The 25,461-nt window shown below is 45.5% G+C and overlaps 1 protein-coding gene across 3 annotated transcripts in view; it reads left to right on the top strand.

Annotated features, from left to right (window-relative positions):
• The window catches only part of LOC135896121 (uncharacterized), a 57,485-nt gene extending 32,243 nt beyond the window's left edge, over positions 1 to 25,242 (top strand). For all 3 annotated transcript variants that reach the window (XM_065424467.1, XM_065424465.1, XM_065424464.1), the window contains 4 exons: positions 6,760 to 6,874; positions 14,737 to 14,904; positions 17,032 to 17,163; positions 24,372 to 25,242. In XM_065424467.1, the coding sequence (XP_065280539.1) occupies positions 6,760 to 6,874; positions 14,737 to 14,904; positions 17,032 to 17,163; positions 24,372 to 24,527 (571 nt within the window). In that variant the 3' untranslated portion in view covers positions 24,528 to 25,242. The remainder of the gene's footprint in view (positions 1 to 6,759; positions 6,875 to 14,736; positions 14,905 to 17,031; positions 17,164 to 24,371) is intronic.
• Positions 25,243 to 25,461: the final 219 nt, after the last annotated feature.

The raw sequence follows: 25,461 nt of genomic DNA, 5'->3' as shown, positions 1-25,461 counted from the left end.
ACAGCCTGCATGCAGCTATAGCATAACGCAGTGCAAATCTAGAGTTTGCATGTGCTGGAAAGTCGGCGCACGCCAGGACGCTACGCTCCCCCCGTCTCTCGCGCACAGCGAGAAACCGACCGTATCACGTAGCCGACGGAATTCGCCGCCTTTACGACTTCGGTTACGAGTAGTGTGCGGATGGCGCACAGATGAAGGTCACTACACGTACTGCATGAACCGGGAAGCTTTTCACGCGTTTGAACCGCCTTTGTAGGTTGCCGACAGCTTTGGACAGCGCACAAATGCCGACGATCGCATCCCCGCTTCCGTTCCACGAGGAGGCATGCAAGAACACAACACTGCAGTTGTTTGACCGGAAACGAGCTCACTAGATCGGCGAAAGATCGGCGAGATCACTAGATCGCTTTGCAAAAAACATACTCACCAAAGAGCATTTCCAACACGAGGAGATCCCAAGACTTCGCTTTCGTTCTCGTCGAAAACACTGCTCGCACCAGCATCGTTTGCTTCTTCGAGAGGCCGGCTCTTTGCAATCGGCTCGTACATGTAGGGAGCAACGCCGAACTCTTCAGAAAAACGCAGTCTCTCTAAATTTTCTATTACCTCTTAATTTTCCATTACGGCACTAAACTACCTGGCACCGCGCTTCATGTGGAGCGGCAGCGGTCGGTCGCTAAAGTTGACGTCACGGGTCGTCCGACCAATCACAGGCGGAAACGAGACGCGCGGGCTAGGCGTGTCCGCTGCTGCACTTTTCGTCGAAATAAAATATATTTGCGCTTTCTTTCGCTCAATTTCGATACGATATTCGAATTCGGAGGGTTGAAAACCATAATGTACACATGTTCACTCATTTTTTCTGGAAAACCTTTCAGCTTCCCTTTAAGGAAGCACTGTTATAAATGCTAAGAAATAAAGAACTTTCTACGGTAGCGACTCTATACACAATTAAAAACATGACAACTCGTATCTTCAGCCTGATGCAGAACAGCTAACTACTATCGAGCGCACATGGCCTGCTACAGAGGTTGAGAGAAAGCGCATTATGGCCATACTGCAAATATTACGCGTGCACCGCTTTAGAAAAAGCTACATTTCTTTTGGAAGAGTATAGCACCATAATTTTTCAGCAGTCGCTTCGCATAACACAAAGCTCTCAGCCCGAACGGATGTGTTCATAGGCCGCATTTTTCAACGAACCATTTTATTTTCTAATCGGACGCTGCCGCGTCACTGTTATAGCTAGCATCACCCTTCATTGCTACGCATAAAAAAAAGAACGTGAAATGAAAGTCAGCGTGGCAAATGGGCAGCAGCTGTTCATAGCTGCAAGGCCGCCGTCACTCGTTCATGCGGCTAACAGTGCCATAACGAAATGCGAAAAGGATAAATCGTTAACAACGCGAAAAAGAACTTGCTGTGGCCTTACCACTAAATGGTGACGAAGCATACGCTGGGAGAACCCAACAGCGATCCTCAGGTGCATTTTTTGCAGAAAAATGTGGGCTTCAGGTAAGATTATCAGAAATTGTTACACCTAAATTTTACCCATTTTATGGCAATATTGCCTTTTCTTTAAGGACATAGAACGTGTTTACGGCAGTGGGTAAATTACATTGTGTTTACCTCAATTCATATTAGGAGCCTACAGCCTACTGACACACCAAGATCGTACAAGGTTAAGTTTCTGTAATAAAGCATCTGCTTCACTGGCGTTAATAATGGTGTGGAAAAATGACCCAGTCATAAGCGAGCATTTGAATATGGCAAGACCCATAGATAACATATATTGGCAAAAAAAGCACCATAAGAACTGACCTTTCAGAGGTGCATAAGGCTACAGGAAGAACAGGAGCTTGGTCTCAAATATTAGAAAAAAATTACGTGCACTTAAGGAAGCATGAAGTCATGTTGTTGTATCAAGGTTTAAATTCAAGTTTCTTGACAACAGTCAGCGACCGCCTTTGTGAAATGTTTCTCCTGGAGCCGAGCAGAGGCGGTGCTGTTCAACTACAAACTGGTTCCTTACCCACCCCAGTGTTAATGACTCATCTGTACCCGAAAGTATATGCGAGTGATGTGTGCCGCGTGTGCCAACGGGAGAGGGCCACCCTGGCGCACATCCTATGCGATTGCAGCCAAGTTTCCCGACGAAGCTTCGATAAGTACAATAATTCCGTCGTGACTCACGGCTGCGGCGGAATGCTACGACCACGAAACCGAAACCTGCGCCGTCCAGCATGTCTCGGCGGCTCTCGAAAGACAAACGCCGAGCGAAACCGACGGAACGTTGCGCCTCAGGGCGACCGACCGCGGGAGTAACACGCGCTGGAGTTGAGTAGAGACTAACCGCTGAGAAGACTCTCTCTCTCTCTCTCTCTCTCTCTCTCTCTCTCTCTCTCTCTCTCTCTCTCCTGGACCACGAAAGCAGCCTCAGTTGATTGATAACAGTCAAGGTTATGACTAAAAAGAGGTAATTGGGTTTCGCAAGAAAGGCTCATAGAATATCCATGCTATGCCGAGAGGAAAAAATTTCGACGGAAATCGATCTCACGGTTACTGCCGATGGTTACATGATTAGCATTCGAACAAAGTAGCGACGAACAGTAATTCCGATGTCAGGTTATTTGACATCTATAGCGGTCATCTTAAGACTTCCGTTGCTTCGGCTGTATGCGACGTTCTCAAGTATGTAGCCCCTTCGCTAAGACACTCTCTTGTGAGGATCGCCCATGAGCACGGCGACATGATGACGACTGTATGAGGCCGACGCTGTGACGACGCTGCAAGGACGAAGACGAAATGATATCAAAGCAATGGCAATGGAAGCATGACGACGGCACGACGACAATGAAATGACAATCATTAGATTGTCATTGGCATAGAATAAATGAGGAATGACATAATGACGTCAGCGTGACGACGACATGAAAACAATGGGATGACGACGAGCGTTGACAACGTTTGCATGACGATGACAATCGCACGACCACGACAGCATGATGACGATGATATGAGAACGAACGCATGATAGCGACTGTCTGACGACGACGCAGTCAAGACAGTCACGTGATAACGGTGGCACAATTACCACTGCCTGATAACATCAGGGTTACGACAGAGCGAAGAACGATTGACGTTAATGGATCGACGAAGGTTATATGGTAACGAAGACATTACGAGGGTCAGATAACGAAGCTGCGATTGACGACGACCCGATGACAACGATTACAGGGCAACAGCGGCATAATCAGGATTGATTGACGCCATCGTGGTTACGACAGAATGAAGAACAAGGATTGCCGTTGGTGGAACAACGAAGCTGATATCACGACAATGGGAACAGAATGGGACCAATGGAAACGGAGATGGCATTTACGACAACGCAATGACTACGACAGCATGGCAAGAGCGGCATAATCACGATTAGTTGCCGACACCACGGTTACGACAAAATGAAGATGGATTGACGTCGATGGAAAGACGAAGATGATATGACGACAACGCCATGAAGAGGGTCGGATGACGAAGCTGGGATTACGATGATGAACATCTTGAAGGAGCAGTGCGAAAAGACGATGACAGAAGGCAGGAACACACAGGACAGCGCTGAACTCACAACTAACTTTATTCAAAGGCATACACACACTTATGTACACAACCCTTAGCCACGTGCTCTCCCATCCGTGACGTCATTATCAGTGCGCAGGCAAAAAAAGCACGCAAACCCATTTAATCTAATGCCAAGCTATGAGGCGGCTTAAATATTCAAATTCACTATCATGCAAATTTAACGATGGCATGCTTGCACAACGCGACCCTCTTTTTTCTGATAAGGAATGCCTCAATAATCGCCCTAGTAGTCTGATTTTTATGCGCGGGAAGTATTGTGTTCTTATATATTGGAGTGCACCCATGCTCTGAGCAATGCCGCGCGACATGCGAGTAGGCACTACCCGTTAGTGAGCGCCTATGTTCAGACAATCTAATATTGAGGCAACGACCTGTTTGACCGATGTATACGTGACTGCAGGAAAAAGGAAGCTTATAAAGAACTCCCATTCTACGGTGCACAAACGGGCAAGTATGCTTAACAGTACAGGCTTTCCCAGCATGAGGGGAAGCAGCCTGCGCCAATTTCCTATCGATCTTACCACAAATTTTGATCAACTTGTTAGGGGCAGAAAACACAACCTTTATATCAAATCTGCCTGCTGCATTCCTGAGACTGTGGGATAGTTTACGGTTATGGAATTACAACCAGTTTTTTCTTCTTGTCGGCAGGTTCTAGATTCTTCATGCTTGTGGGTGCTTCTAATTTTATGGTCCTGCGGTCACGTATGCATCGGTCAAACAGGTCGTTGCCTCAATATTAAATTCAGAGTACAATATTAAAATCAGACTACTAGGGAGATTATTGAAGCATTCCATATCAGAAAAAAAAAGGGACGCTAGCCTAAGCATGCCATCGCTATATTTGCATGATAGTGAATTGGAATATTTAAGCCGCCTCATAACGTAGCAATAGATTAAATGGGTTTGCGCGCTTTTTTTTGCCTGCGCACTGATAATGACGTCATGGATGGGAGAGCACGCGGCTAAGGGTTGTCTACATAAGTGCGTGTATGCCTTCGAATAAAGTTAGTTGTGAGTTCAGCGCTGTCCTGTGTGTTCCTGCCTTCTGTCATCGTATTTTCGCGCTGCCCCTTCAAGATGTTCAACCAGTACCAACTCGCCCAAGTGTCGATCCTTTTACGACGATGAAATGACCACGATAGTGTCAAGGCCCGGCCAGCCACCCCCGCCCGCCCGGGCCGCTGTATCTTTAAAGCCATCTGCGACAGGAACGGAGTTCACAGTGTGCTGTGCTTTAGTGGCTTGATTCGCGTTGATGCGGGAGGCAGCACGAAGGCCAATTCGATCGCTGCTACTACCGCGCTTCCTCACTCCAGCGTTGTGACAGTGAGTTTCCGCGATCACCGAGTCAGATGTGTTCATATTTGCTTGTGCGCGCGTGACGCAACGCTTGTTAATTTAGTTGTATGCCTATGTTTGCAATTCATGATTACATATGTCACGAATCGTTACCAAGAAGCCCAAACCAGTACCCTTCTATGTTTACAAGTTTATACGGCAGATAAACTATCCGTACTTCGTGCAGCTGTCCACTAATTTCGTATCGCAATCGATGCTTTTGTCATCCCTTATTCATAAATTGATTATTCTGTGTTTATTGGGTTGCATACATAATCAGTCTAACACTTTCATGTATTTTGTCTCATGATCGAAGTGCAGTGGTTGTGCAGTTATCCTGAGTGAGTGTTATGTTCTTCTTTTTTCCATGTCTAGTTTATGTAATTATTGTTGTTCTGCTCAGGTTTCGATGGCGGGAATTTAAGGCCCTACATGGCTCTTTATATTCCCTACTAAAATCTAATGCAGACTCGAACTGCTTCAAGAGAAGTGATATTGCTTTTCTTTCGGGCTTCTTTCTATATCTTGAGGGGAAAATAAAAAAAATTTCGCGAATAACTGTTCATCAGAATGACCCTCTGTGCTGCAGCCACTGTCGTGGTATTGGCAGCATCAAATATGGCGTTAATAAAACAAGTATATGTTATGTTTACAACTGTGCCTTGTTATCCTTTTTGGCATATGTAACTGAACAAGAATTTTAAAAAATATTATCGATCAACATCCCTAAATCAACTTCAAGTGGGTCATGATTCCCTGAAGGTTAAAGTCCCGCGTCCCGCATTCACAAAAAAAATGCTCGCAATTTAAGGCACTACTAAAGAGAACTGTCTACCGCCCGGAACACGTATTTGGATATATAAAATTGTTTATTATATTGACGGAAACGAGCACCTTGAACTCCAAAGGCAAATATCTAATAATATCTCTCAATGCGTGGCCTTCACCTTACGTGAAGGCCGCGCATAGAGAGGTGTATAGCTTGGACGCACTGTTGCACTAACTGAAATCTTATTTTATGCGCTCCTGCTAACTCGGACTCTGTGGGTAGAGAGGCCTAGGTCTCAATTCTGCTGTCCCCAAACTAATTTTATTCCTCCCCCACTGCCAACTTTTCTGCTACTAACTTTCTGCATGTCTACATGCTTTCCAGGAAAACCACTGCGCACTTACATACTTCGAATGGAAGCCTTTCTCATGCGTTACAACCCTGACAGCTCATAAAAACCGGTAGACAGTCCCTTTAAGAGCACATGCTAGCTAATCGTGATGCTGGGCATATTATTATAGAATTTCATTGACGTCTGTTTGTGCACATACAGTTTTACCTGTTCATTGTACTTTCATTAATTTTCATAGCCATACAATATTTTCAGGGCTATACATACAACGATATGTCTTGCATGTGCCCTGTTCGTTTCACCAGCTTTCCATATACTGCGATATATTTTCTGCGTGCGTATTTGGTCGTTTTCCTGCATAATGTTTTAGTTGATCTTCAGATTGGCCGTACGCCTTGACAGGCTCATATTATTCTTTATTTATCGTTACTCATTCGTACGATCTCTCGCCTATCAATGCTACCTTGGGGCCTCTTCCTGCATATCACTGTGACTGCGTATTCATATTTGCCAACCACATTAGCTTGAAATGTAACGCCTGTTTGCTCATACCAAGCAGCCCTTGCGAGCCAAGAGTCGCAAATTACACGCCTGGTTTTCATGACAGGAGTGATGACATTTTGCAGAAATTACAAAAAAGCACTGTCATGCTGTTTTACAGTGATCACCTCCACCTCGTGATACTCCTCACCATCACGACCGAAAAGGGCCTGCCGGTCCAGCCGTCTTCTTCCTGGGACAATCACTGCCTCGCTTCTGACTCCGATCCGACAATAGTGGGTCACTATTCAATTTCGGTCACAACTCAAATTTGGGTCACACAGATAATATTGCCCGCTCCACCACCACACTCGCCGGGACATTCGTCACTTCTTGTACACAAATGTCTGTCTATCTATCTATCTATCTATCTATCTATCTATCTATCTATCTATCTATCTATCTATCTATGTAAATATATATGTAAATATATATATATATATATATATATATATATATATATACATATATATATATATATATATATATATATATTTGTATGTCTACATCTCTCTCTCTATAATGTGTTGGTGCCTGCGTGTGTGTGTGTGTGTGTGTGTTTGTGGGTGTGTGGGTGTGTGTGTTTTTGTGTGTGTGTGTGTGGATGCGTGTGTGTATGTGAGATCGAATGTGTGTCAGATTGAGAAATTTGTTGAGTACAATCAAAATCTCTATATGGCTTTCATAGATTATGGAAATTAATGTGATTCAGTAGAGATACAAGCAGTCACAGAGGCACCGCGTATTCAAATATAGAAGGCACACGTGAATATCTTGGGAAATATATACAAACACTTCACAGCTACCATAATTCTCCACAAAAAAGTACAAAAATAGCTATTAGGAATGGTGTCGGGCAATGAGACACATTATCGCCAGTGCTATTCACTGCACGTTTAAAAAAATATCGAAGCTATTAGACTGGGGTACATTTAGGAGCGAGGATCCAAAGCGAAAATCTCAGCAACCATCGATTCGCAGATGACATTGCCATGTTCACCAAACTAGGGATGAATAGCAAAAAAGGATTGAGGACTTTGCCCGAGAAAGTGCAAGAGTAGGATGGAAGATTATTATGCAGGAGACAAAGGTAATATTAATAGCTGGTAAGAAAATAGGAATTCATATTCTCCAGTCAGCCTCCAGATTTTGTGCAGGAGTTCTTTTATCTAGGTCATTTACTGACACGGGACCCATATCGTGTGTGTGTGTGTGTGTGTGATAACTTTATTTGGAATCCGGCGATTGGGAGGCCCGGGCCTGGGGCCGCCTAGATGGCCACTGGGAGCTGCTGCTCCCGTGCGGCTTCCTTGGCTCGCTGGACGGCCCAAAGTTGGTCTTGGAGTTCTGAGCTGAGCAGCACGGCCGACCACCGCGCCCGTAGATTTTCTGGGGAGACTGCCATTTTATTTTGGTATATTTCACATCCCCACAACATGTGTTGAAGGGTGGCTCTAACAGACTTGCATAGCTTGCACATATCGCTCTCGTATATATCGGGGTAGAAAGTTTTTAGTTGCACGGGACTCGTATAAGTTTCTGTTTGTAGTCGCCTCCAAGTAACGGACTCAGCTCTGTTCAGTTTAGTGTGAGGCGGTGGTAATACTCGCCTCCGATTTTGATAGAATTTGGTAATATCACTAAATCTTGTTAATATATCTTTTTCTCTCCAGATTTCCTCCTCCGCGTTCTCCTGACCGATGGAAGTCACTCTTTGCTCAGCTCGGCGAGTAAGAACTCGAGCTTCGCGGTGTGCTACCTCGTTGAGGTTGACTGCGGGAATGTGTGGAGTCGTATGCGCTGGGAACCAGAGCAATTGCCTGCCGTTCTTCTCTGCATCGGATAACTTTGCTTCATTGACCATGATGATGTGCCATGCCTCAGGAGAGATCCTACCTTTTGCATAATTTCTAATAGCCGCTTGAGAATCGCTTATGATGTACTGAGCATTCGTGGAGACCAATGCTAGTGCAATGGCTACCTCCTCTGCGGTCTCGGAATGTTTGGTATTAACTGATACGCTTGTAAGGGGTTTTTGGGTGTGATCTACGATTACTGCTACATAGCTATTTCTGTCTGGGTATTCAGCCGCGTCTACGAAGATTGCTCTGTCGTCTGACCCAAAGCTTCGGATAATTTTCTCTGCTCTACTCTTGCGTCTGCCGTCGTTGTAACCTGGATGCATATTCTTGGGTATATTTGGTACCAGGAGTTTGTCACGAATTTCTCTCGTTATCGTCCTCTTTTCCCCGTATAGATTGTGATAATTCATTCCTAGTTTGCTTAGTATATGCCGTCCCGTTTTGGTTTTGGTTAGTCTCTCTGCTTGAGATGTTTGTTGTGCTTCTATGAGTTCGTCCAGTGTGTTGTGGAGTCCTAACTTTAGCAAGAGATCCGTGCTCGTACTGATGGGAATCCCTAGAGCTAGTTTGTATGCTTTTTTTATCATGTTGTTAATTTTACGCTTTTCAGCTGCAAACCAATTGTGGAAGGCTGCTATGTATGTGATCTGACTGATTACGAATGATTGTATAAGCCGTATAATACTTTCTTCCTTCATACCTTGGTGCTTGTTAGTAATTCGTTTGATTAATCTCATGGTGTTTGTTACCTTTGTGTCTAACTTCTTTACGGTTTCCTTATTTGTGCCTTTGTTCTCGATTACCAGACCCAGCACTTTGAGCTGGTTGACTATTGGGATATTCCGCCCGTTCTTGGTGTGTAGCTTGATTTCCTCATGAGCCTTGTTTCTGTCGTATCCTTTGGGAGGCCTGCCTCTAAGTGTGGGGCGGTACAATAGAAGTTCAGATTTCTCTGCAGAGCATGTGAGGCCTGTTCCTATGAGGTGTTCCTCTACTGTGTTAATTGCAGTCTGGAGTCGTTGTTCTATTGATCCGTCGCTGCCATCACAGGTCCAGATAGTAATATCGTCCGCGTAGATTGTGTGATTCAGGGACTCTATGTGATTTAATTTTTCGGGGAGTCCCATCAAGACGAGATTAAACAGCATCGGCGAAATGACAGCGCCTTGCGGCGTGCCGGCCCCCCCTATGTCGATCTCGGGCGACTTGAGCCCTCCGACGGAGATGACTGCTTTCCTGTCTGATAGGAAGCTCTTGATGTAGTTATACGTCCGTTGCCCTAGTCCTATTCGTTCGATGTTTTCCAATATGGTTGCGTGGTTGGCATTATCGAAAGCTTTTTTAAGATCAAGGCCCAAGATGGCCCTTGTCGAGCGCGTGTTATAATCGATTATCTGATGCTTAAGTTGGAGCATCGCATCTTGTGCCGAAAGATTTTTGCGAAATCCTATCATTGTATCTGGGTATATGTTATTATCCTCTAAGAAGTTGTCTACTCTGTTTAAAATGACATGTTCCATTAATTTTCCGACGCAGGATGTTAGGGAGATTGGTCTGAGGTTGTCTATCTCAAGCTTCTTACCAGGTTTTGGAATAAGCGTTATCGTCGCTTTCTTCCATTGAGCTGGCACTTCTCCCTTTACCCAACACTCGTTTATGTATTCTGTTAGTTTGGCTATCGATTCATCATCCAGGTTCCTGAGAGTCTTGTTGGTTATACCGTCCGGGCCTGGGGCGGATTTGGTGTTTAACTTTTGTAGGGCCGCGCGGATTTCTGCCTCTGTGAGTTCCTCGTCTAATTTTGCGTTTGTATTCCCGCTGTAGATAGGATAGATGCAAGGGGGTGCCTGTTTTAAGTATTTCTGCTGTAATTCATTGAGAAATTCCTCTTCTGTACCCTCATATGCGTGTATTAACTTATGAATGGCTTGCATGTGATTTTTCTTGTTATTGTCATGGTCAAGCAGGAACCTGAGCATGTGCCACGTTTTGCCGGTGCTTAATTGTCCGTCCATGGAATTACATATCTCGTCCCATTGTTGTTTGGCCAATTGCTTAGCATGTTCTTCTATTTTTTTGTTCAGGAGTGCTATGCGCTTTCTTAACTTTCTGTTATGCTTCTGACCGCTAAGTCTATTCTGAAGCGACTGCTTAGCTTCCCACATGTGGAGAAGTCTGCTGTCGCATTTATCCAAGTTAGATTCAGGTGGTGCTATTTTTGTGGCAGCTTTGACGTCATCACTGAGCTCCTTAGTCCATTGTTCTATGTCTGCGATTGATCGTTGCTGTGTCTTCTCTCGCGTTCTACGAAATAGTTCCCAGTCTACTAATTTGATCTGTCGTTCCTTGGGCCTATTCGGCCCTTCTTTGACGTGTAACTCTAATATGCGGTGGTCACTACCCAAATCTTCCAGTGTGTTGTGCCACGTCGCCTTTTCAATATTCTTGGTAAAGGTTAGGTCTGGGGTTGTGTCCCTGTTTAGCGCCGTGCCTACTCTGGTTGGAGTGGCGGGGTCTGTGACGAGCGTGAGGCCTAATTCTTGCGAGTCGTTCCATAAGTCCCTTCCTTTTGCTCTGCTATATAAGTATCCCCACGTGGTGTGTGGGGCATTGAAGTCTCCTCCTATAACTACCGGATTTTCTCCAGCAAGTCTGAGTGTTTTCTGGAATAGGTTCTTGAATTTGTGTTTATGTAGCCTGGGGTTACTATAAATGTTGAGAATAAATAAGCTATGTCCTGTCTTTTTTTGTGGGATGAGTTCCAATAGAATATTGTCAATGTGCGTTATTCCTGTGTTGTGCTGGATGCAAGTTATGTTTCTTTTTACCAGCGTAGTTAATGCCCTGGTGTCCCCTTCGGCATAGCCAAAAGATCTGTATCCTGCTAGCTTCGCAATCCCGTGTGTTTCCTGCAGAATTATGACGTCCGGTGTATCCTTGTCTTTCAAATACTGCTGCAAAACTGACTTTTTGTTTTCGTAACTTCTACAATTCCACTGCCATATCCTGAACCCTTCTTTAGCGCGCCTCATTTCGGGTGCGACCATGGGAGGGAGACGGGAGGTTGGAGAGAAGCTGATCTTATATAATTATGTGGTTGTGAAGTGGGTAAGGATTGTGGTGCTTCTGACGCAACGGAGGGGAGTCCATTACCTGGTGAGTGGTTTGCCTCTAGGATGTCTAATCTACTCATAATTGCTGCTATTGCCTTAGCCATTTGATTCATCATTTCGTCCCGTTTTTCATTTGACTTTTGTATTTCTCCTAGGCTCTTTTGAATATCGGCTAATGCTTTATCTACCACTGCGTTATCTTGTTTATCACTGATGGCTTGGGCCTTACGTTTGAGTGGAGGGGGGTCATCCCCTTCGTCCATCTTATTGTCCGGAATTTCAAATGGCTCTTTCGTGCTCGCCTGAGGAGCGGGAGTTACCTGATTTATTTGGTTTTTTCCTTCCTTGAGAATTTTGATTTCATCGCTCATACGTGCTAGCAAAATCCTCAACTGTGCGTTCTCGTGTTTTAGTTGCTTGATCTCGTTATTAATGGCAGTCTCCCCACCAGCTCCCGGGCGCACGCCATCGACCACGTCTGCCCAGCTCACCGTGTTAGTCTGGTTTGCTGAAGAGGATGGCCTAGTTCTGGACCTGGATCTGGATCGTGTACCCGGTGTCCTGGAGCCGGACCGGGATAAGGATCAGGTGGTGGATGGAGACCTTGTTCTCGATCTGGAGCGTCGTTCCCTGGCGTTTAGGAGGCCAAGCGTTCCGCGAGACTCTGCTCTGTCTTCTCTTGAGATAGCGTCTTCATGTTCTTCTTGTCGTTCTCGTTGCAGTCTGTGCCATTGTCTCTGTTTAACGATGAAGGGCTTCTTGAACTTGGCTTTGCACGTCTTGTCTGCGGTCGGATGGTCCTCGCCGCATAACTGACATTTAGGTTGGCACATGTGGTCTTTATCTGGGTTTGATGTTCCACATCCCGCACAAATCTTGTTGTCAGGGTTGGGACATACATCTCCTCTATGTCCAAGTCTGTTGCATTGATGACAGAAATCCACTTGTTTCCTGTACAGGGAGCAAGGGAGTAGCGCTGCCCTGTATCGGAGGTACGTGGGCACTTTGTGTCCTTCAAAGAGCACAATCACTGTGGTAGTATTACTGAGTCTTTTTGCTGCTATCGCCGTTGGGTTTTTACTCGTAACCACCGCTGCTGTGATGTCTCTTGGGCCCTCGTCGAGTGGGATTTATGGATGAATAAAAATTTACATTCATCCGTAAATTTAAATTTACGGATGAATAAAAAGGGGCTGAACCACATACTGCAGGCATTGCCAACTTCTAACTTTGAGCTTACTGCTGTCCTTGAAACCCAAAGCGTACAAGTACTGCATTCTACCGGAGCCAACGTACGGGGCAGAAACTTGCAAGTTAACAAAGTTAACTGTGGAAGATGTGCGCAGGATCCGCTCCCACCTGGCGACGTGTCTTTTACTTTTTTTTCCAAGTCCCCTTTCAAGTCCCCTTTATTTTGCTGTCTCTACAGTTCAGTTACACTTAAGTTATTTTGCAATAAGATGCACTTCCACGGAGTTATATAAACTCTAATTCGGAGCACTTACAGTAATTCTTTTCCCGGGACCCTTACGCGAGGATCCAAACGAATTAGGAGCGGTGGCGAAAGCCGCGGCTTTTATAGCTTTCTTGGGTGGCGGTGAAACAGCGTAATCACTTACAAACTTTCATGCATCAGGAATATATGTACATGCAGACGGGAAACAAAAATCGTTACCTTACAAGCTTGGCCATCTGCATGTACTGCTGAAAGCAAATATGCGATTCTTATGAACATGTTTGGGCTTTCGTTTTCAACAAGTTGCTTTTGAAGTTTCCCGGTTGGGGTTCTTTAGGCTTCTTGTTATGGCAGCTTTCTTGTTCATATAAATTTGATTAAAGGTCTTGCTTCCAACTGTCTTATCACTTTCTTTATTACACCCATGACCCGCAATAACGAAATACCTTTAAGTTTGTCTTCAACGATCTGTCGTAAACTTATTTGCCTGCGCCGTTGCGAGTGGCAAGCACCTTTAGACAATGTGGACTATACCTCTTCTAGCATTGTTCAGCAATATCCCGAAACAAATTGGATTCTTTGTAACTGTATAACCCAGTTCGTGATATAACAGTCGCGTTGGTTTTTTTTTTTTCGAGCATGCAGAATTTTAAAAAATCAGCTGTGGTAGAATAACTCTAATCATTGAGCTGCATTCAAAGCGGCTGAGATCACTTGCATGAAAAATCGAAATGCACATTCGACTCAATAAGAAAAATTCACAAATTAATTCTTAATAAATACTGTACGGCGCACATTGCAATGTACGAAGTGTAACCGGTGAGTTCGCAAGATGTACCCCAATGGAACAAACTTGCAGGATCACAACAGTTTTAAAATATTAATTCCCAAAATATGCAATGAAATACCCCCGCGTACCGGTTACTTTTGTGCTTCATTGCATAAAACGGAGGTCTGTTTAAAAAGTAAGTGGAGCAATAGTTCATTAATACCGCAACTTTCACTGCACATATCAATAAACCCGTGTGAACCGTATATTTGCTCCAAGTGAATGTGCTTTATATCTCACTGGCTACAACACACAAATTGCAACGCGGCACCAAAAGTAGTCATTTAAAAAGTTTGTTAGTAATTTTTGTTAATTACTTGATTATAGATATTGGTTTATTGTGGGTGTAATGTCCGCCGCTTCGAGCAATGCGGCTCAAGGACTGAAATACCACTATCTGACACAAGTGACTCTTAAAAATTCTATATGGACTGAAAAAAAAAAAACACCTCGTATGTTTACATTTCGATTTCGCCACCCCTACCTTTAATATCTCAGCTTCCTCGAGGTCTACTTTGCCCTTTGCGTGGATGGCTCTCCGGCCGAGTAATAACTAAAGCCAGGACTTAATCCAAATAAGTCATAATTAGAGGTAACGAACTGATCAGCCGATATGCCTTATTGCCGACGTTCTGTTATGGCTTTTCAAGCATGGGCTGATGCTTGAGGCTGGGATTGTCACGGCAGCCAGACGCGTCAAATCATTACCTACCACAGAGACAAGTGATGTGTGTACGCAGCAGCATGTATCAGCATGTATAAGCAGAAGCTACCGCTTCTTTTTGAGACATCCTCCGCTGGTAGCTGAAAATATATATATATATATTAACTGCCGCAGAAAGACGCTGTGGAACTCATTGCCAAAGCAAAGTCGCCGGTGTTCACCTTCGCTTTGACGCTGAGCCTGCGGCTTGACATCTTTGAAGACGTAATGGTGACGAGTCTGGGGACCACGGAGCTCAAAGATGTTCCCAGCACCGATCATCGCTCTCTCGGCTACGAAGGCGTAAGTGCCCGCTCGTCTTTGTCCCGCCATCTGTCCATCCTAAGGGACGTAGGGTTTTAGTATTGCCAGTATTATAACGGAGAATGCAGTATTAAGCCCCGATGCAAGCACAAATCTAGGTGAAGGACGCAGTGTAGGTGCACAAAGCGTTTAACCATCTCGTTGCCATCAATTTTCGAGAAAATGTGGACTTTGAGTAAGACGCACCAGCACTGACGACAAAAAGAAAACGAACTGCCAGTGCATTTCAAGTGCCGCGGGATTACGTGACAATTCTGAATGAAGAGTGAAAGTAGTCAACTCCCAAGTGACGTTAAACCTGTGTCTGTGAGTTTAGGCAAACGAATTCGTTGTTATCGGAACAAACTAAAGAAATGGCATTGTCGCCCATTCATTTGGAGATACTGTTCTGAACAAGTAGGTATGCCATCAAGCAAATATTTTTTCAAGTTCGTAGGAAACCGGTTGACAGAAGAACTCACTACAAAGCACTAAACATCGATTTTACCTGCTAGGTGGCACAAAACAAAATACAGACACACACACACGCACAAGGTGTGTGTGCGTGCGCGTGAAATTGAATTGAATTATGAAGCTTTACGTGCCAAACGACGATTTGATTATGCGGGACGCCGTGATGTGGGAGTCCCGATTAATTTTGACCACCATGCCGGGGATCCCTAATGTGCCCCCAATGCAGCGGAAAGGCTGCACGGGGAAGCGACGTTTTTTCATTTATCGATGGGAAGGAGCGAGACACATATGATAATGACGATGATAATGATGATTGTTATGATACCTATTGTGCTGGGCACCGGTATATCCATCCCGTTATAAGCAAGGCCTCTTATGTAGCAAAGGAGCTAACAAAGAGCTGACTACGCATAAAAGCGTAAAACTTCATCAAAGAGAATGGACTTACCTGAGAAAAGGAAAGCAAGCACATTCGATATTACAACACCGGAAGCATTAATAAGCAGCAAATAACTCGGCCAGCATGAATTGCGTCAGCAAATACTACGCATTAGAAAAAACAAAGTCTTCGATTTCACTACAGGAAAATTGAAGAGAAGCAACTCTCTATTCCACCTAAATGTATGTTTAATAGCTTGAGACAAAACATTATCGCGTATTCTGTATCGAGGACGCTACGCAGCCGCAGCTGGGGTGCATGAAACCGCTTGTGCGTGCAGCTGAGGATGTGTGGGCACTAACGGAAACGACGTCACTAAGCGCGCGAGTGACTTTCATTGGCCTATTAGGTTGCTTACATACTTACCTATAATGATAAATATAGCGGGGATTGTACGGTTTAATATTGCAGTCTCGCTCCGTACTCGTAGCGGGCTCGCCGGCGAGTCGGCGGGAACTGACATCACCTTTGTCTTCCTGCCTGAGTCTCTCTACGTCATTTCTGTCCCCTAGATGTCGAGCGCGGCTGCACCATAGCCGAGCAACAGCTGAGTTTCCGAAAACAAAATAAATAAGCTGCACCCCTGTAAGTGAGTGTTTAATGTCTGATACCTACTATCGCAGAGCGAGCTCATTCACACGCGACCACTCACGCTCAGATCGGCAAACGTACTGCCCGGCTATGCCACTCTAAGCGAAAAGCGAGAGACTAAATTTAGCTCCGGTAGCACCATGCGCGGCGCGACAACAGAACCTTCTGGGAACGGGAACTATGCAGGATCGAATAATGGCTTCGTTCCTCTAAAGGACGATACCTAGTGGTATGGTGGCAAACATGTAAGTGACAATAGTATATAAGGGTGCAACATGTTCTTGTTACCTACGGTTTTAGCTAGGGAACACCCTACGCTACCTGAACGCGTAAAGACGGCGTCGTCGCAAGTTTCTGCAGCACATAGTGCGTCGCCTCGACGTGTTGAATCCAGCGCTCTCTTTTTCCTGCGTATTTTTTTGGCATTACTATTATTATTGCAATGACAAGTATATGAACACTCTTTTTTCGCTTATACTGAGCCTCGTTGTACGCGAGGAGTGGCCGCATAGATACTGCAGCGGTGAATTCAGTGATATGGCTTAACCTGAAATTCGTTCTTGGTGTTCAATAGCGACGCTTTCTGATCACCTATATAGCCTGTCTGCACAACACCGTTGCAGGAGTGCTACAATCTGCGTGCTCGAACAACGGTTCGCTGGATTACGACTGCGGCCGTAGGAGGCTGTTTGTTCGTCCAGTACAGCCCCAGGCGCATCGCCACTTACGAGACTGCGGAGACGATCCAAGGAAAGGTGAAGTGACTGCCTTTAGAGGAAACACTAGGAACTTTCACGCGCAACAACTAAATGGGCTGGCGAATGCCACACATGTCATGTCGTATATGTAACCAATAGCGGAGCGCCTTAGCTGCTCCGCGAACGTGTTAGCTCTTGTACAATAATAGGGAATTTTAGTGCGTCCGGTATTCCGGCAAGCGCGGGCGGTTTGCCGGTTGAGCGGAGACGTAAACGTGAGCGGCCCGATTGGTGGCGCCAGCTGGTGGTGAAAAGCTCAACCACACAAACACAAAGCCAAATACTATATTCTGCTTAGCTGCTGGTGTAAATTTCCAACGGCGGCGTAATCGTCCTCACCATTACGCCACTGCCGAAAATTTGCACCGGCAGCCAAGCAGGATGTAGTGGCTTACTGCAATTTTAGCTCTGTGTTTGTTTGGTTGACTCTGCTCCATCAGGTGGCTGCACCGCTCCGGCCGCTAACGTTTGCGCCCCCGCGAATCCGGCAATCCGCCCAAACCACCCCCGATTGCCGGAACAGCGGACAGGCTCTCTAACAGCGCGATACCGAAGAGGTGTGCAGCAGCAATAACGCCAGTGGCAACATCTTGTGCGGAAGAGCTTAACCAGCCAGCACGCAAAGCTAAAAGTGCGGTTGCTTACCATATTCTACTTAACTGATGGTAGAAAACATTGGTAGTGACGTAATTGTTAACGTGCTGTGCTTTTGTGATTTTTCTTCTTCAACAACACTCGCGGGATAAAAAAAGAAGAAAGAATTTCGAGCGTACTGTAATTGAACACAGTACCACGAGATGTCGCTACCACTTCTGCTGCCACCGCACAAGGCTCCCGTAGCCCGGTCTAATATCGAAAGCGGTACACGTTTGTGCCTGTCTGTACAAGCCGTCTTTTTATTTTAGCTCAACCGCTTTTGTTTTACTACCTGGGGCAGAGAACACAATTCTAACCCTTGATCTAATTATTCGACGAGGCTGCCAACACTTCTAAGAGAAATCAAAATGCTGACTCGAATATTTAACATAATTACGCTAATTATTTATTTTATTTATTTATTTAGTACCCACAGCGCCCATTCAGGCATTACAGTGGGGGGGTACAGATGAAAAACAAGCATCGAAATTGCAGGTTTGCATAAATTTGTGTAAGTCAACAACACAATATTATAGGCCGACAAAAAAGGAAAAAGAAAAAAAAGCACACAGTGAAGTTGCACGCAGCCATATCGGAAACAGGCATGTGGCAGATATCACAAGTCACATTTGGAAAAAAAAGGGTACATAAAGCACTATGATTACAGAGACTCAATGAAAAAGCAAAAAACAAATCGAACAATAAGTTGCAAAAAAAAGAAACAGTGCAGTGATTAAGATACAATGCGACAAAGTGAAAAAAAAGACGCAATAAAAGAAAATGTCATTTGCAGCTGGGATTGTTTATAGGTCATGATGATTGCTAGACGTACACGGGATATTTAACAAGCCTTAGGGATCAAAAGATTCTATTGCTTTTAATGCAGAAAAGAACTTGTTAGGACAAGAAATTCCTACAACTGAGGAAGGAAATCGGTTCCACTGACTGATGGTTCTTGGGAAAAATGAGCTGCTAAAGGCCGATGTATTACATTTGTATTCTCTTATCTTCTGTTCATGATCTTTGCGTGCTGATGTGTAGTCAGGCTGGTTTATGTACACGTCACACGGAATTCGAGGATGAGAGTGATATATGCTGTGTAAAAGCTTCAGTCGAAACGACGCTCTTCGGTGCTGGAGAGATTGCCAGTTTAGCATAGCCTTAGATTTAGTTGCACTAAACTGCCTGTCATACATTGCTATATCTAGTACATATCTTGCCACCATGGACTGAACATTTTCTAGTATTTCTTTGTTAGTTACTGATGAAGGATCCCACACGGAGCATGCGTATTCGAGCACAGATCTTACGTATGATTTATACAGTAGCTCCCGGGTTTGTTGTGGAAACGCACGTGTATTTCGCCGTAAAAAACCCAAGCGTCGAGAAGCTTTGCCTATGGTATAATCCACATGCCGATTACATGATAAAGAGGGGCAAAAGTAAACACCTAGGCATTTATATTCCCACACCATTTTTACTGGACAGTAGTTTATCGTATATTCAAGTTTTCGAAGATTTTATTTTTCTGGAGAACCTCATGCACACCGTTTTCTCGACATTCCGTTTCATTTCCCATCGCTCACACCACTCTTGTATGGCATATGGGTCGTTTTGAATTACGGAGTAGTCACTTTCACATGTAATTTTACGGTATAATATACTGTCATCTGTATATAACCTAATATGGGACTGTACATTTTCATTATTGTCAATGATATAAAGTAGGAAGAGAAGGGGCCCCAGAACTGATTCCTGAGGTACCCCTGACGTTACATTACTCATTGCAAATTGTTCGCCGTTTACGAGTACATATTGTCGCCTCTCGAGTAAATATTCGGCGATCCACGCAATAACTTGGGGATTAATATTAAAATTGGTTAGTTTCTGCAGTAACAGGTAATGTGAAACGGTGTCGAACGCTTTTTGAAAGTCAAGAAAAATACTGTCGGCCAATGATTTGTCGTCCAGGACTGCCGCTAAGACATGTGCGAACATGTGTGACGCATGATAATCCTTTCCCAAATCCATGCTGATTTGGGTTAAAGAATTACTTTATATATGTTTGACTACCGCAGTATATAAAACATGCTCTAGAAATGCGACGGTAGATATAACGTTATAATTGATTATTTTACGGCATATATTTAAATCTTAAGAATTGCAGCTAGTGAGTATGCAAAGCTTATTGACTTAAACATTATTCTCAGGACGGCGCCAGTACATTGACGAGCACAGAGCACGACGACGAGCACACACTAGCAGCCGACAACAGCCGCTTATAACCACTCCGTTCGACGTCATCGTTGGACGTCATCGTAGAAAGTCCCCGTGGTCGCCTTTGAGAGAAGGGGATAGGGGTTTTACACACACACATGCCGCACAGGTTTCCGTGCTCTCTCCGAGGGCCGACGACCTTTGCAGAGCAGTCGTCGTGGTATCCATTGTCTCGCGTCCCCGTAGTAAGGTAGTCACGCCCGAAACCAGCCGGCGCCTCTAAATTCCAGAGCTGCCGTAGTCCGCAGTTCACCAAAGGAAGTTCACGGTTGGTTAGCGCTGTCCTCGCTGGTTCTCTGAAGGGTGCCACCACCGCGGACTGATCGACGCACCTGCAGCGGGCTGAGATAGCTGCAGGCCGATCCCAACAGCTACCACCGCCCGTTCTTAAAAATTTTGTGCAGCTAATGAAAAGCGCCTTGCATACGTGTTATCCAGCCACAAACCTTGAAATACCCAAAGACGTGGACGAGACCAGCCTATAGTGCTCCTCTCACGTGCTCCACAAGAACATAGTATATGCAGAAATACTAGATGACCCAGACGCTTTGGGAAAGAAACAACTCAATGGCGGGACAACAACGTAAAGGCACAATAGGTGGGGCTGACTGTCTGCCTGCATTGTTGAAACTACATCCCATATTGGCACTACCCCTCGCAATGCCCTTCCACGTTTATCACCACAGTAAACCGATGTAACATTTACGCCTGCGTGATGACATAGAATTTCCGCCATAAAGAAATGCCCAGAAATATAGAAATTTAACGTTAAAAGGGGCCAGCACGTCTGTATGCTTTAAACTAGGTGTTCGAGCTAATGCTGGCCAAGAGGCTAAAGGAAAAAAATCCAGGAGAAAGACACTATGCAAGATACGATTATGAGACCACTGGTGTACGTCTGATGACCGAACGGCGTACGTCTTCAACAGTATCTTGCACCCTGCTTGTTTTCTTTTGTATGGGTGTGTGCGTGCGCACTTGTGTGTGTGGGGGGGGGGGGGGGGTTGCGTGTGTGTGTGTGTGACGTGCACCCATATTGCATGGTATAGACCGTTTTTTTCGTAGGCGCCGCCATATTGTGAACGCAGTGGCGCCGCCTATGAGCAGCGCCACTGCGTTGGGTGAAAGCAGTCTTTCGCATGGCAGGTATACGCTCGGCGGCAGGTTCTGGCGTTTGTTTTCGCGGTCGTGCGGTCTGTTTAGTATGACGTGCATCTTCTACACGGTAAACGGTTCTGTGAGACGTGCTGAAGTGGTTTAAGGCCTCATGGCCGGAATTTCTGCAGGCGTTGAGGTGGACGGAACATGCAGCGCGATGTGTGCGCGCAGGCATATTCGTGCCTACAATCAGCCTCGGAGATCACTTGTGTATTTCTGAATGTTCCAATCGCTAATGTGACCCTATAGCAGTATTATCCTCTATTTCTGAGCTGCGATTTAGAAGCCATGAAACATACGCGACGATCGTAACAGCGTTAGTGTGGGTACCGTTCTGCTACGATAGGAGCTGTGATGTTATACTTTGACAAGCATTCAAACTGTTCGCTGCAGGTTACATTGCGTGACTACTTGGTTCGATGCATGAGGTTTCCGCCTCTGAATAAAATAGTTTTGGCAAGTGATAGCATCATACCTTAAAGTCTGAATTACGCTTGTCCAGCAAAGGGACTGTTTACGAACTGCGCGAGCGTCCTAATCAGTGGTAGGTGCTGGATAATATATATTTTTGTTCTATATACACCGCATGGTCCAAGCATACCGCATCAGTGGTTACATATTTATAAACGTTGTGCGGCATGACCATCCGAGGCCCCATTGCGGCGTTAGCCCGTTTTCTCTTGCTTTTTCGAGAAGGAGGATAATAACCGAATTTCTTTTTCGGTTGTGTTTGTTCCGTTCTCTACGAAGCACACAACACGTATTACAAAAATTTTGTCCTCAAAATAGGCATCGCATTCTTTTTATGCGATCCCTCATATATTATCGCTGTATGCAGGCAAAAAATGCAATGCCGAAGCGCACAGCTTACCTATGTACCGTGCTGGTTCACCAACCGCAGTGATCGCTGTGTTGAGCAGCGCCATCGGCCTCATGCAGGAAGGCTACCGTAGACATATGGTAATTTGAAGCCTACTAGACTTGAAATGCGCGACAACAATGCCGGTGCATCACAAATATTTGACTGCGCTTGCCGCTTAGATGTTTCGTGGTATCCTTAGCTCGGCCGTGCACGAGCATGCGCTCTTATTAGCATGCGCTCTGTTTTACTCCATATACGCCAAGCGATCAGATATTGAGCAGATTTACCATTTCATGCTGATAATACAGAGACACCAGTTTTCTTTGTTGAATTAAAACAGATAAAAGCAAAATAGTTCACAACACGTACACACACCGCGACTGATAATGTGCGTACACCGCGGCTGATAAAACGCGTCACATTTTTGCGCCCCCAAAAGACATTTCCGCCTACTGTAGTTACCGATGCACCGAAAGGCTTCCATGACGACCTTATATGAACGGACATGGCGTAAATTTCCCGAAGTACCACCTAAAACATCTCGAAATCGTTCCCCAGCACGCGACAGCAATACTTTCAAGCAGCGCCGCGCCGGATTGCCCAAGCCAGAGAGGAGGAAAGGCTCTTCGCGCGCCCTATCCTCCTCGCCCAATGAAACGGTCTATAGTGGGACGCATTTTCGCATTTCGCCCTCGTCTAGATGCCGCCACCACAGCCTGGATTTGATCGCGTCAGCTCGTGTTTAGAAGCGCATCTATGACTAGTAAGCCACCACTGTGGGTGGGAAGGCAGTATCGGCCACGAAAGTATACCGGACATGACATTTGTGAAGGATCCTGAATTCTCGAAACTTCTCGGCACCTCAGCTGTAAAAGCCAGAATACATGGAGCGAACTTTCACGACGAAGTTCGGGCGGCAGAAAATCTGCCGCGGCGCGACGCCGTATGTCCGTCGGGCTGCGCTACATGGTGCGAAGACACGGCGGCGGCCGCCGGCGAGTCGCTGCGTTGTTATCAGAGTGGCTAGACGAGGCAAAAGCGCTGTGGTAAAACACGTGACAAAAAAAAACTTTAACGACAACTATTATTGCTTTTGAATTGGGGAACTCTCTAAAAACGGGTAAAATTTTGTTTAGAAATGTCCCACAGGATGGCACGCTTCTGAACAGCCGAAATTACTTTGTCGTTAAATTCCAGCCGCGCCTCTTTGGATACCATGAATACGAAAAGCGGGAGACCAGCGTGAACGATAGAGCGGGATCGGGATACACGGACAAGCGGGGAAGCCAGGTCGGAAGTCGGGGCGGATAGTGAGACCTGACTGGCTCGCTTTGGGGCGCCGCTCGTTTGCCGCTTCCGGTATCATCGATGCCCGACGAACTTTTCTGCGCCAGCTAGATCGGCGGCGAACGACGTTTTCTCCGGCGCCGGGCGTCGCGCGTACGCCGCCGGGCGTCGAACGCCGACTATTCGTCGCATATTCGCTCCATGTATTCTGGCCTTAACGCGTTTGGAATCTACACGGTGAGTAAATAAAATCAAGCGCAAGGCTTTTAAAGAGCGGGGGTTCACATTTATTGTAGAGTCTATGTATCTAAAAGCTTTTGCAGCCGGCTGCGTGGCATCTGCGGATACGCAAACAATTTGCGTCAGCTGCTTCTATAGCTTTCTCGTGCATAATATGCGTAAGTGACGTGTATAGCATATGCATGCATCTATAGGTACGTTGAATTGAGCTATTGGTACTGATTCATTTACCTAACAAGGCACGAAGAAACGGTGACGCATATACCACGCGCGAACATAGGGCGTAAGAAATGGAGTTCACTCAGGCTCACTCAGAAATCATATTTCTTGCTTAGCACAACTCAGACTCGCCGCTGGCTTCCCTCAAACTCAGACTCTAGGGTCGGTCGGAGTCTGAGAAGGTCGATACATGAATGAGAATGCCAACCTATAGGTTGTATTTTCGACGTTCCTCTGTACGCATGCACGAGAATGTCGAAAATGCGAGCACTGGCTAGCAACTGATCGTTTATGCGAAAACACGCATTGCACACATAGGAGCGCGTAATTTAAGCACATTCCACGCGTGTTCCAAAACTGCATCTGCGTATTCCGGAAGTGTGAATATCTGACGTCATTGTTTGCGAAATAGCACTGAAAAAGATTCAAGCCAATGTGCAATATAATTGCGGATAATGATACCGCGAATGAATGAATGATATCGACTACGCAGAATGGCACGGTGTTCGATCCCTTCTATGCGCAGATGACGCTTGCCTACGAGACCCTGGATCTCTTGAAGGCCACCAGTCACACCGTCGGTTGGCTTGTTTACAACGTCACCGGTGGACTAACGCCCGAGTTATGTGGAGGCAGTCAGCACCGTTTGAAGAAAATACGGGAGATTATCGACATGCACTGAGCCGCAAGCGGTTCTGCCGTTTGTGGACTAGCGTCTCATCGTTTTTCGAGCAGTTGACATCTACGTTCTTTTTCTTTACGATGCCTTCTTTTACCCCAATTTCGTGTAACGACGAACCTTATGCGGTTCCCTGTAAGAGACCCCGAAGGCGAAAGCCATTAGGACTCAGGCACGCGCTTAATCGAGAAAAGATAGGTCACGTGCAATCCATTCAAATGACGAGATGTATAGATAGGAAAAGGGCTCTTGCTTATCTTTATTTCTTCCGTTTCCGGTGTTTTTCTTTTTTATTATGGGGCCCTTTGCTTCCTACTTCTCCCATTTTGCTGTCTGTGCTCGCCGCACTGCTTGTTGATACATATAGCACCAGTTCAAGACATTTCGTTGCATAGGACGACCTGGTGATTCCAGTCAGATTGAACTTGAACACTACTGTAGGCGGAAGGTGTTGGTTCCGCTTCATTCTGAATGGCCAGACACAAGCATCAAAGCTTCATTGACTCCCCGAGTGACACCGTCCGGTGAATATGGACAGAAGACAGCTTCTGCAAAATTCACGTCGAACTTATATGTGAGTGTGTGTAAAGTGTATGCGGATCATTTCCAGCAAGACGATGTCATGATCATAGCTGTGCACCCTAATCCACTTTAATTCTGATGTCTGTAAGCCAAATATTTATCGTCTACTAACACGACTTGATTTCTTTCTTTTAAATTGTGTCTGTTTTCTCTTCAGTTACAGAAAGTGCGACCCCGTAGCCCAATTTCTGGCCTGTCACTACGTTTTCTGGAAACATGGCACGTAGTTTCGACCAGCGCTACTAGAACCAAAGTTTAGTGTCGGCAGCGTCTTTAAGTACATGGAGTGAAACGTAATTGCAATGACCAGTAAATGTGACGGAAGTGCCGTAGCTATCTGTCGATTTTTTGGACC

This window comes from Dermacentor albipictus, chromosome 6 (assembly GCF_038994185.2).
Source record: "Dermacentor albipictus isolate Rhodes 1998 colony chromosome 6, USDA_Dalb.pri_finalv2, whole genome shotgun sequence".
Taxonomy (NCBI): Eukaryota; Metazoa; Arthropoda; class Arachnida; order Ixodida; family Ixodidae; genus Dermacentor; species Dermacentor albipictus.
This window is presented reverse-complemented; position numbering and strand designations above follow the sequence as displayed.